This window comes from Rhineura floridana, chromosome 7 (genome assembly GCF_030035675.1).
Source record: "Rhineura floridana isolate rRhiFlo1 chromosome 7, rRhiFlo1.hap2, whole genome shotgun sequence".
NCBI lineage: Eukaryota > Metazoa > Chordata > Lepidosauria > Squamata > Rhineuridae > Rhineura > Rhineura floridana.
Genome location: NC_084486.1, coordinates 5,141,850 through 5,154,622, shown reverse-complemented (window position 1 = coordinate 5,154,622; position 12,773 = coordinate 5,141,850). Strand labels below are relative to the sequence as shown.

At 42.9% G+C, this 12,773-nt stretch overlaps 1 protein-coding gene across 4 annotated transcripts in view; it reads left to right on the top strand.

Annotated features, from left to right (window-relative positions):
• The window catches only part of WDFY4 (WDFY family member 4), a 463,201-nt gene extending 453,230 nt beyond the window's left edge, over positions 1-9,971 (top strand). For all 4 annotated transcript variants that reach the window (XM_061634768.1, XM_061634767.1, XM_061634766.1 and 1 more), the window contains 2 exons: positions 273-384; positions 8,810-9,971. In XM_061634768.1, coding sequence (XP_061490752.1) covers positions 273-384; positions 8,810-8,876 — 179 coding nt within the window. In that variant the 3' untranslated portion in view covers positions 8,877-9,971. The remainder of the gene's footprint in view (positions 1-272; positions 385-8,809) is intronic.
• The last annotated feature ends 2,802 nt before the right edge of the window (positions 9,972-12,773 follow it).

Sequence of the window (12,773 nt, the reverse complement as noted above, 5' to 3'; positions counted from 1 at the left end):
TGAACTAGGCATGCAATTTAGAAAGCAATAATACACAAATCCAATTTAACCCACAATTGATACAGCCACACGTCAGCACGTGTAACTATCATAGCCTGCAAATTCAATTGGGACAGACCCTTCTGGCAACAACACAGGCCAGGATTAAATATATTTGTTCTCCAGTTAACATGTTGCTGGCTATAAACAATAACATTTGTCCCTCCCACCTCCAAAATGAAAATCCCCAACCATTTTCTGAATTTTTCTTTGTTTTTTTAACCACACAATAGGTAACAAGGTGGAAAAACCATTCGTTCTCTGTCAGGAGCTGAATCTCAACATGACTCCATCAGAGAGGCCTTGCAAAATCATTCCAGCTATCACAGCTTTGGCAGCTTCCCGGTAATTATCTCAATTGCAGTATCTCATATAGCCACAAGAGGGCACACTAACAATGAATTTAGCGCTCTTTTGGTTTCATCTTGAAACTAGACATTTCTTTTGTTATTGAATATAAAGTAAGGGACTCCTTACCTTAGGAGCAAAATAGATGTGAAGGGTAGCAGGTGCTGACTAGCAGTGAGTGAAGAATGCCCTCTAACTTTCGCAGCTGCACCCACAGACTAAAAAAGAGGGAGGGAATTCGTTGGTAAAATCCTTGAGAGCAGTCAAAAGGTTTAAAGCTTTTGAAATTTGGCTGCGGGATAGAAATGTAATATTAATATTTTAATGTTTTAGAAGATGGGGTCAGGCTGGAAAGCAGGTTCCTTTTAAAAATTATTCTTTCTTGTAGATACATTTTCCTGGCTGCAGTCAGTGGCCAGCCAGAACACCATATTCTCTCACAGTGACATACTGTGGAAGAGCATTGAGAGCAAAATGAGATATTTATAATATCAAGCCCATGAAGCATAGCAGAAGTGCAAGGGCTTGTATGGTGTTAGCAGCTGAGTGACTAGGCTATGAAACCACAAATCCCTGGTTCTAATTTTGCCGCTAGTAAGTCACAAGGGAGCCTTAAGCAATCTATTCATCATGCTCCCTTCATCATGCTTTCCTGGGCAATAATATGGCAACATTATTTATTTATTTAATTAATTTATTTTATTTTATTTAATTTATATACTGCCCTAAGCCCAAGGGCACTTTAATTTCCAACCTTACAAGTGTGTTGTAAGGATTATATTAGATCATGTATGTGGAACATTGTGAGTCCTCCAAAGTAAAAGCTTAGTGTTAAGTTAAAAACCTGACTTAAATGCACAGAGAACATTGAGAAATCCAAATACAAGCCTAATTAAAAATTGGTAGGTAACCAAATTAACTGAAGTCAGTACAGGGCCTGGAGTCAAGGAGGACATTAACAATGATTAAGGAAAATTGCTGGATTCTGAGATCCATTTAGTCATTTAAGATATGCACAGAGGCATCTCAATACAGCCCTAAGTCTTCTCCACTCCCCACCCACCCCCTCTTACGTACACTTTACCAGGAATAGAAAAACAAGCAAAAATGCATACAGAATCCACACCTTATTAACTGTCCCTTCCAAAAGTTCTCTGCTTTCCTTAGTATAGACTCTCCAGTCTTTCCCTAGATTTCTTGGGTACCCTGTGAAAGATGGAAGAACTAAATGATGACTCATAGTAATGTCAAAGATCCATTTCCATACCTTCCCATACCTTCCATCTTCTAGACTCAGTGCTATTGCAGACACCATCCACACCTCAAACTTTCTTTACTATACAGCCACAAGAGAGGCTGTATACCATAGCCAGCATGGATTTTTCATGTTCTGCAATATTAAATTGAAAATGCCATTCTGGTGCTTCCCATACGCTCATTTCCCCTATGTTATTTAACATCTACATTAAACCGCTGGGAGAGGTTGTCCGGGGGTTTGGGGTTCGGAGCCATCAGTATGCAGATGACACCCAACTCTATTTCTCCTTTCCACCTAATTCCAAGGAAGCTGTCTTGGTTTTAAACCAATGTCTGGCGTCAGTGGTGGACTGGATGAGGGTGAACAAATTGAAGCTTAATCCAGAACAAGACTGAGGTGCTCCTGGTCAGTCGTAAGGCGAATCGGGATACAGCCTGTGCTGGATGGGGTTATACTCCCCCTGAAGACACAGGTTCGCAGTTTGGGTGTGCTCCTGGACTCAGCTTTAAATTTGGAGTCCCAGGTTTCTGCAGTGGCCAGGAGTGCTTTTGCACAGTTAAGATTAGTGCGCCAGCTGCGCCCGTTCCTTGAGCCACGGTGATCTGGCCATGGTGACACATGCCTTAGTTACATCCCGTTTAGATTACTCTAACGCGCTCTACGTGGGGCTGCCTCTGAAGACTGTTCGGAAACTTCAGTTGGTACAACATGCTGCAGCCAGAATGCTAACTGGGGCTGGTTACAGGGACCGTACTACCCCCCTGTTAAAAAAGCTCCACTGGTTGCCAGTCTGTTTCCGGACACAATTCAAAGTGCTGGTGATGACCTATAAAGCCCTATATGGCTTAGCTCCAGGCTATTTATCAGACCGTATCTCCCTGTATGAGCCTGCCCGGGCCCTGAGATCCTCAGGAGAGGGCCTTCTCCCAATACCCACATCTTCTCAAGTACGACTGGTGGGGACGCGTGAGAGGGCCTTCTCGGTGGCTGCCCCTAGGCTTGGGAATTCCCTTCCTAGGGAGGTATGAATGACCCCCTCTTTGCAGTCCTTCCGCCGACAAGCAAAGACCTTCCTATTCCAACAAGCCTTTGGAATTGAAGGCTAAGGATAGGGCGTGAAGGGTGCTGCATTGCTAATGTCTATTATATCATTTTTAAACTAGTTTGAACTCTTTTAGCTATACGTGTGTATGGTTTTAATATTGGAAATAGTTTAATCTTATTTTAATGTAGATTTTGTATGTTTTTAATTATATGCATTTTTTATCTGGAAGCCGCCATGAGTTCCAGTTTTGGAAAAATGGCGGGGTATAAATAAAGACAATAATAATAATAATAATAATAATAATAATAATAATAATAATAATAATAATAATAATAATAATAATTTCAAAACAAAACCTTACAAAACTTATAGTCTTGAACTCAGAAATGCTTGCTTAACAACCCTCTAAGTTTCCATGGCGACACACAAAACAGTCAAGAGCTCAAAGAGTAAAGAGAGAGAGAGAACCCTTTGGGGCTTTTTTTCTGTTGAAATTCATTAAAAATCAACCATGTTCACAGAGTACCTGTAATCCTTGCCCCATACTCTGACCTTCATCTTCTGCAGTTTAAAAGTTAAAAAAAATGCCTGGCTGACTTTTAATTAATTTAAGAAATTTTGCATTGAAGTTAATGATAGGCCTGAGCATGCTCAGTAAGAACCAACTGTCAGTGTCCTAAAAGCCAGACTTACATCTGCTTGGCTTGCCTAATCAGGGCCACACCTACGCCAGACATTTATTCCACTTGAGACAGTCATGGCTTCCCCCAAAGAATCCTGGGAAGTGTAGTTTGTGAAAGGTGCTGAGAGGAGACTCCTATTCCACTGACAGAGGTCCAGTGGCCAGAGTGGTTTAACAGTCAGCCACTCTGCTTGAAGCTCTGTGAGGGGAAGAGGGCATCTCCTAGGAACTCTCACCACCCTTCACTAACTGCACTTCCCAGGATTCTTTGGGAGAAGCCATGACTATCTAACCTGAAATAACTGTCTTGTGTGGATGTGGCCGGGGGCAGCTTTGGTTTAAATTTGGGAGGGAGGCTAAATGTGCTTGCTGTAGAATAAAAAGGTGGAAGAAATGTTGAAAAAGAATGACATTGATCACAATATTTTCCTTTGGGAAAGGAAAGGGGCTTCCTCTCTGCCCAGTGCCCACCCACCCAATCTCCTCCCTCTTCTCCCCCTTCTTCCCCTCCCCTCCCTGCCCCTCTCCCAGGTCAATTTCACTTTTCCTAAGCATGACTGCACAGGAGGAAATTCCATTGATCACAAAAAGCATGCAAATGATCAAACCTGCCCTCCCCTCCTCCTCCCTCCTATCCCCTACCTCTTGCCCCTTCCCTCCCCCTTCATTCCCTTCCCCCATCCCCTTGCAATCACCTCCTTCCCTCTCCTCCTCCCCCCCTTCCCTTCTGCCTCCTCCTCCCCATGGTCAGTTTTACCTATCTTAAGCATAATTGCACAGGAGTAAATTCGATTGAACTCAATAAGCATGCAAATGATCAAACCTGCCCTCCCCTTCTCCTCCCTCCATCACCTCCCTTTTGCCCCTTCCCTCCCCCTTTCCCCCCCTTCCCTCTACTCTTTCTTCCCACTCCTCCTCACTCATGGTCAGTTTCACCTATCCCAAGCATGATTGCATGGGAGTAAATCCCATTGAACTCAATAAGCATGGAAATTATCAGACCTGCCTTTCCCCTCCTTCCCCTCTCCTCTCCCTTCTCATCCCCTCCCCTCTTCCTTCTTCTCCCTCCCCGGCCCACTCAAGCCCCCTTCCCCCTCCCTCCCCCCCATGGTCAGTTTTACCTATCCTAATCATGATTGCATGGGAGTAAATCCAACTGCTCAATAAACATGCTAATGATCAATCCAGTCTTGGCAAACTTGCAGAAGATCCCATTTCTTACCTCCCAGATTAAAAGAGAGATTCACTAATAGGCAAAAAATGCTTGCAGCTTGAGAATGTACTAGTCAACAGACATTTCTATCAAACTTTAAAAAGCAAGGAAATCAGGCAGCTGTAGTGAATGTACCTGGGGAACAGGAGACCTGACCTTCTCTCTGAGATATTGTACTGCCCTACAAATTTCTCAAAATGCAAACACAATTTGGGTTGGTCTTTCACAGTCCAATCCACTTCCTGTGTAGCGTAGAAGAATTTGGTAACATGTGCCTCTGAGCATATGGTGAGTGGTGGCAACACCTGAAATCAGCCCAAATAATACAGGAGGTAAGAAATGGGATCAGTTCCATTATTCCACAATTGTTTTTGGAGTTTTTTTTTAGTGTTGCAAAGTGTTGCTGTACTTCATATATTCACAGAAACAGAAACAAAAGGAAATCATTTACTATAGAAAACTTCACTAAAAAATTGCAAAGTAAATCAAACACATTTAAAGTTACTATCTGAACTGTATCACCTGTCTTAATATTGTTACTTCCTCTCTGCTAAAACAAGATCAGCACAGCACATGTCTTGTTTCTGTTATTGGGGCTGATGCATTCACTATAGCTGCCCAATCTCCCTGCTTTTTAACGTTTGATAGAAATATCTGTTGGCTATAGGTATGTTCTTAAACTGCAAGGTTTTTTTGGCTATTAGTGAATTTCTCTGCTTTTTAATCTAAGAGGGAAGAAATTGGATTCTGTGCAATGGGATTGATCATTTGCATGCTTATTGAGTTCAATGGGATTTACTCCCCTGCAGTCATGCTTAGGATAGGTGAAACTGACCACAGGAGATGGAGAGGGGAAGAGGAGGAAGGGCAGGGGTAGGGGGGAGGAGGAAGAGGAGGAAGAGCAGAGGGGAGGAGGGGGATGGGAGCAGGCAGGAGGGGAGGAGGGGGCAGGTTTGATCGTTTGCATGCTTATTGAGTTCAGTGGGATTTACTCCTGTGCAATCATGCTTAGCATATATAAAACTGACCATGGGGGGAAGAAGGAGAAGGTGGAGGGAGGGAGGGAGAGGAGAGGGGAAGGAGGGGAAAGGCAGGTCTGATAATTTCCATGCTTATTGAGTTCGATGGGATTTACTCCCATGCAATCATGGTGGTGGTGGTTGTTATATACCTTCAAGTTGATTACGACTTATGGCAACCCTATGAATCAGCGACCTCCAAGAGCATCTGTCATGAACCACCCTGTTCAGATCTTGTAAGTTCAGGTCTGTGGCTTCCTTTATGGAATCAATCCATCACTTGTTTGGCCTTCCTCTTTTTCCTCTCCCTGCTGTTTTTCCCAGCATCATTGTCTTTTCTAGTGAATCATGTCTTCTCATGATGTGTCCAAAGTATGATAACCTCAGTTTCATCATTTTAGCTTCTAGTGATAGTTCTGGTTTAATTTGTTCTAACACCCAATTATTTGTCTTTTTTGCAGTCCATGGTATGCACAAAGGTCTCCTCCAGCACCACATTTCAAATGAGTTGATTTTTCTCTTACCAGCTTTTTCACTGTCCAACTTTCACATCCATACATAGAGATCGGAAATACCATGGTCTGAATGATCTTGACTTTGGTGTACAGTGATACATCTTTACATTTGAGGACCTTTTCTAGTTCTCTCATAGCTGTCCTCCCCATTCCCAGCCTTCTTCTGATTTCTTGACTATCGTCTCCATTTTGGTTAATGACTGTGGCAACGTATTGATAATCCTTGACAAGTTCAATGTCCGCATGGTCAACTTTAAAGTTACATAAATCTTCTGTTCTCATTACTTTAGTCTTCTTGACATTCAGCTGCAGTCCTGCTTTTGTGCTTTCCTCTTTAACTTTCATCAGCATTTCTTTCAAATAATTACTGGTTTCTGCTAGTAGTATGGTATCGTCTGCATATCTTAAATTATTGATATTTCTCCCTCCAATGTTCACACCTCCTTCATCTTGGTCCAATCCTGCTTTCCATATGATGTGTTCTGTATATCTATATATAGATATATCTATATATAGATAGATATAGATATATATAATACGCCCCTGTCACACATCCTTTCTGATTGGGAACCAATCGGTTTCTCCATATTCTGTCCTTACAGTAGCCTCTTGTCCAGAGTATTGGTTACGCATCAGGACAATCAGATGCTATGGCACCCCCAATTCTTTTAAAGCATTCCATAGTTTTTCATGATCTACACAGTCAAAGGCTTTGCCGTAATCTATACAGCACTGGGTGATTTCCTTCTGAAATTCCTTGGTCTGTTCCATTATCCAACATATGTTTGCGATGTGATCTCTGGTGCCTCTTCCCTTTCTAAATCCAGCTTGGACATCTGGCATTTCTCTCTCCACATATGGTAAGAGCCTTTGTTGTAAAATCTTGAACATTAATCATGGTTAGGATAGGTAAAACTATCCTAGGAGGGGGGGGAGAGGAAAGAGGAAGGGAGGGGAGAGGGGAGGAGGAGTTTGGAAGGGGAGGGGGAGGAAATGGGCAAAAGGGAGGTAATGGGAGGGAGGAGGAGGGGAGGGTGGGTTTTATCATTTGCATGCTTATTGAGTTCAGTGGGATTTACTCACATGCAATCATGCTTCAGATAGGTAAAACTGACCATGGGGGGGGAGGGGAAGGAGAAGGAGGGGATTGGAAGGGGATGGGGGACGGGAGGAAGGGGCAAAGGAAGGGGGAGGGAAGGGTCAAAGAAGGAGGGGAGGAGGGGGAGGGCAGGTTTGATCATTTGCATACTTTTTTAGTTCAGTGGTATTTATTCCTGTGCAATCATTCTTAAGATAGGTGAAACTGACCAAGGGGGGCAGGGAGGGGGTGGAGTGGGAAGGTATAGAGAAGGGGAGTGGTAGGCAGGAAGGGGGAGGGGAGGGGGGAAGGGAAGGAGATTGGGTGGGTGGGCACTGGGCAGAGGGGAAACTCCTTTCCAACAGGAAAACATAGTGAACAGCATCATTGTTTTTCAGCATTTCCCCCACCTTTTTATTCTACAGCAGACACATGTAGCCTCCCACACAAATTTAAACCAAAGCTGTCATTGGCCACTTCCACACCAGACCTTTATTTCACTTTAGACAGTCATAGCTTCCCCCAAAGAATCCTGGGAAGTATAGTTAGTGAAGGGTACTGAGATTTGCTCCCCTCACAGAGCTTCAAGCAAAGCGGCTGACTGTTAAACCACTCTGGCCACGGGAGCTCTGTAAGTGGAATAGGAGTGTTCTCTCAGCATCCTTCACAAACTACACTTCCCAGGATTCTTTTGAGGTAAACCATGACTGTTTCAAGTGGAATAAATGTCTGGTGTGGGTGTGGCCCCTTGATTAGCCAAGCTCAGCACTTGTGAGTCTGGCTTTTAGAACACTGACAGTTGGTTCTTACTGAGCATGCCCAGGATTATCATTAACTTCAATGCTAAATTTCTTTAATTAAAAATCAGCCAGGCATTTTTTCAACTTTTAAACTGCAGAAAATGGAGGTCAGAGTATGGGGCAAGGTCAGTAATAGGATTACAGGTACTCTGTGAACATGGCTGATTTTTAATTAATCTCAACAGATTATGAGAACTCTGTCAGAAAAAAGTCCAAAAGGGCTCTGGTTTCTCTCTCTCTCTTTTTACACTTTGAACTCTTGATTCTCTCTGACTGTTGTGTGTATTGCCTTGAAAACCTAGAGGGTTGTTAAGCAAGCATTTCTGAGTTCAGGCCTATATGTTTTGCAAGGTTTTGTTTTGAAATGAGTGTATAGGAAGCATCAGAAGGATATGCGGAACGTGAAAAATCCATGCTGGCTATAGTATACAGCCACTCTCATGGCTGTATAATTTAGATTACAAACCAAACAAAATAAATATTTCAAAGCATAATACATTTTTGCAAGAGTAGGAGACACATGGGTGTCCCTCTCCAGGTAATTGGGGGGTGGGACATCTCACCATGTGGATGGGAAAGGCAGTTAGACTCTATAGATTATTACTATTGGCATTTCTTCCTCATCACATTTCTAAGGACTTGTTTCTATCAGAAATGGATCTGACCTGAAAATATGTGTTTTATCTTAGATATGCGACATTCACAGTAATAGCATCCAGGGCTTATTTTAAAATGCTTCTGTTTCAATGAGCTCTGACGACATAAAACACTGGATAATGTCACCAATATTTGATTTCTTCTTTTCCCCCAAGGAATTTTTCCAAGCTCCTGGCCGGTGATGAAATGGGAAAGATCTACTGTTGGTCAGTAGATGAGTAGGAAGAAGCACTGAGTGTTCCTTGTTAGCCTAACCTGGATTGTTTTAATATGTGGAGATGTGTAACTATGGGATGCACAGAGAGTTACAGTGATGAAGCAGTGTGGACTGTTTTTGTCAGACAAGACCAGATGTAGATCTTTGGTAGCATCTGTCGCATCTCAGCCCAGTATTTTAAAATATAGCATGAGCCCAAATACTTCCTCCTCCCAAAATATAGCATGAGCCCAAATACTTCCTCCTCCCAAAAGATAGTATGAGCCCATATACTTCCTCCCATCCAGCATGTTAAAGGAAATGCATTTATTATCAGTGTTTAAAGAAACTTGGCAGTTGTGGAACACGTTTCACCTAGTTTTTTTCCCCCTGCAACTACTAGCAGCCATGGTGGGTTTCAATTTGAATAAGGCTGGAACACAGCGGAAATGGTTAATCCCCCCACAGCTACCAATGCCATAGCCCCAATCAAACTGGCAGCCACCATGGCTGCTTTTAGTTAAAAGAAATCCATTGGGAAATCTTTGTCTCTGACAGCTCCATTCTTTCTCCCCATCCCACCCTGGTTCAGTTACCATAGGTCTATTTGTCTAGGGCATGATATAACTTCTGAAGTGCCTTGGACAGGGGTCACCAATGTGCCCACCACTATCTCCTATGGCACCTGCAAAAGGTATCAGTAAATATTCCCTCAAAAATCCACAAGACTGTTTGTTCTTCCTGTTTGCACTGGCTTGGCCTCTCCTACATTGAACACATCTCCTTAAAAATGCCCACATTTCATTGGATGCTATGACTGGACACCCTCCCTCCATTCTATACTGAACAAAGGAAATGTTGAAAGAGCTTCTGTCTGAGTGAGTGCAGAAGAAGCTGATGTTCCCATTCTTTTCCCATTGAGGGGAGGGACTGATGCCCGCACCATTTGGTGTTCCTCTCTTTTTAGATGTGGCAGCCATTGTGTGTTGAGCCATCCCCCCCACTGCATTGATTTTGTGACTGGTGCCCATGGGACTTTCTCTCAGAATTCCAAATGTGGTCATTGTCCCAAAAGGTTGGGGATTGTATTAGGATTAATACAATAAATTGTATTAAACATTTGTGTGGTTTGTCCATCTCTAATTTCATTTTAGCTCTAATCCTGACCAGCTTCATAACTCCCTGTAAGTCTTGACATCTAGCTATTCACAGTCTGTATCATTTGTAACACTGGAATCTTACCAATTTGTTGGTAAACTGAGAATTCACAAAAGTGAATGTGTGGAGTTCAAAAAAAGACTTTTAATTTGAGTGAGGATATTCTATGGACAAGGCTATAGGCAGACAACTATGGGCAGACAGGTTGCAGGGGCCCAAACCCTTTTGATGATCTCATTTTCTGCTCATTTTCTTTTCTACATTAAGAGAACTAATTAATCACCACATATATTCAGATTTTCTCCATGTTCCTGACACCAAGTGATTGAGGTGGATATTTTGACTGTGCCAAAAGTTTCTTCCAGATTTTTTCTTTCATTCTCCAAATCATTTTTCCAGTGGGATGATTTCTACAGCTTTCCTGAGTACCCATTGAAAACCTTATGATGTCCTCACTTTTGCTTTGCTGGTAAATGCAGGGAGTTCACCTACAATACACAACAGCTTTTTTTAAAGTGAAGTCTTTTAATTTTTAAAGACTAGGAGCTCCGCCCCGCTTGCTTTGTTTGCCAACCTGCTTACTGTTGCCTCCCCTCTAGTATCACCAACACATGCCACTCTCAGTCACCTCACAACAATAATGTAATCTCAATTTGCCACCCAAACTAAAGCACTGCTGGCATGTAAAGCGGGCCAATTTTTCCATGCCCAGGTGGTCCAATTTGGCCTACAAGGCCATTTTCCCCAAATCATCAGCTGGTATCAGATGATTGGTAGGAGGAGGGGGTTAAATCCCCAGCAGGGAAGAGGGAAGAGGTGCATGCAGCCAAGGCGGTAGGATTTAACTCATCTTCTGGTATCTTGCTAAAATGAAAGGCTTTCAAAGAGCCCAGAACTGCTCTGTGGATCTCTGAAAGCTGACGGTTCAAACAGCAAGGTGCAACTGTTTGAAAGCCCATTGCAAAAGGGCTTGCATCGACCTTATGGAAGGAAAAACTTCAAAAGAGCCAATTTAGAGTTGACTGCCAAAAGGACAGAAGTTTATTGATAAGCAACAGCAAAATACTGATGGCCATCAGGAGAGAGCACATTGAAGTGAACAGATCTCTCTCCCTAGACCAAGTCACAAGGATTTATAGAAACATCATAAACAGGTTTGCCATATAAGGTTATAAAATCACAGGGGTTGCTTCTCACATGTGTCTAATGTACCTGCCCACCATCACGTCACCCATCCTCTTGTTCCTGATGACACTAGATTTTAAACTGCACAATGTAGGAATATTTCTGCTTAACCACAACTTCCCTGTTACCTACAGACATTGTGTAGTTCCCCTTTTTTACTCATCTTACTGCAACTTCTGGATATTTCTTCTGCAAGAGTCAAGGCCTAAGTCAGAATTAAAGTTAATCAATAATATTGATTCTTTTCCAATAAATCCGACTCCCTCAATTTCCCCCTTTTGAAGCTAGGCTTCAGCTAGGTCAGATTTATTGGAAATGCTCACATTAAGATCAGAGGCTGCATCCCCATTCTCTATTTCCTCCTCCACACTGTTGCTGTTCCTGCTGCTCCAACATTTTCAATCCCATCTCTTCTCACTGTCATCTGAACCTCTGTTTTCGTAGATGCTTCGGCTATTTTACCACCTTTCAGCTGGTCTAGCACAGTGGAGAGGAGAGCCTGGCTTTCAGTGTCTGTGAGTTCACATCCCTGCTCGTGTCTTCTGGGTGTCAAGGGCCAGCTCAAGATCACCCCCACAGTGAGTGGCTCAGGGGTTACATGCCTTGTCACCTGTGCAGCCCAACTGCCCCCCAGCTGGCAGTTGCGGACAAGGAAGGGGCTGGCTTGTGCAGCTGTGGCAAACTGAGCAGGCCCTAGCCAGCTGGGGAGGACTAGCCTCAGAGAGAGGCAACGGTAAACTCCCTCTGAATACCGCTTACCGTGAAAACCCTATTCATAGGGTCACCATAAGTCGGGATCGACTTGAAGGCAGGCCATTTCCATTTTCTTTAGGCAACACTTTAGACATAGGCAGCAACAATAGATTCCCAGACAGATAAGCAAAAATAACAGAGTACCATGTATAAAGGCAGCCCCAAGTGATGAACAAATACTTCCAAATTAATCCCCTATATTAAATCTGTTTCAACCTCATGAGCTGCTTTCCCATCCTTAATTATGTTCTGAGCCAAATCCTGTATCTGTGTAAAATTGTTAGTATGAAGACACAACAGTGTGTTTTTATAACTGCGCAAGTCCCCCCCCTTTTCTGCTAGCATGTAATCCAACATGACCCAATTTTGCAGCCCCATGGTTGTGATGGTGAGCATCTCAGCATTTCTAGCCTGTAATGCTGTTGCAGTATGATTGGCCATGGACTCAGTTATGCCAGAGATTTGCCTCAGCTCATGTAATGCATAAGGAACTCCAAAGTTTGGAAAGAAGAATCCAAACACTGATTCAGCCATTTGTCTCCACTTTCCTAATTCTCTGGGAGCCCTCGCCCCTTTTGGAAGTACTGGTATTACATATCCCTCATAACATGAACCATTCCATCTGTTTGGCAATCGCTTATATGCGACATTCCCACATGTAAATAGGTACCATTCCTGACAGTAAAGGCTTCCTGATTACACAGGATATTGAAGTTGTACGTTATATAATAAGTACCCTTCTCAGTTTGAACAGGAATTGAAGTAATTCCCATTCTCAATAGTATAATTACAAACACTGTTTCCCACATTTTTGGAGCCCCCAGTAT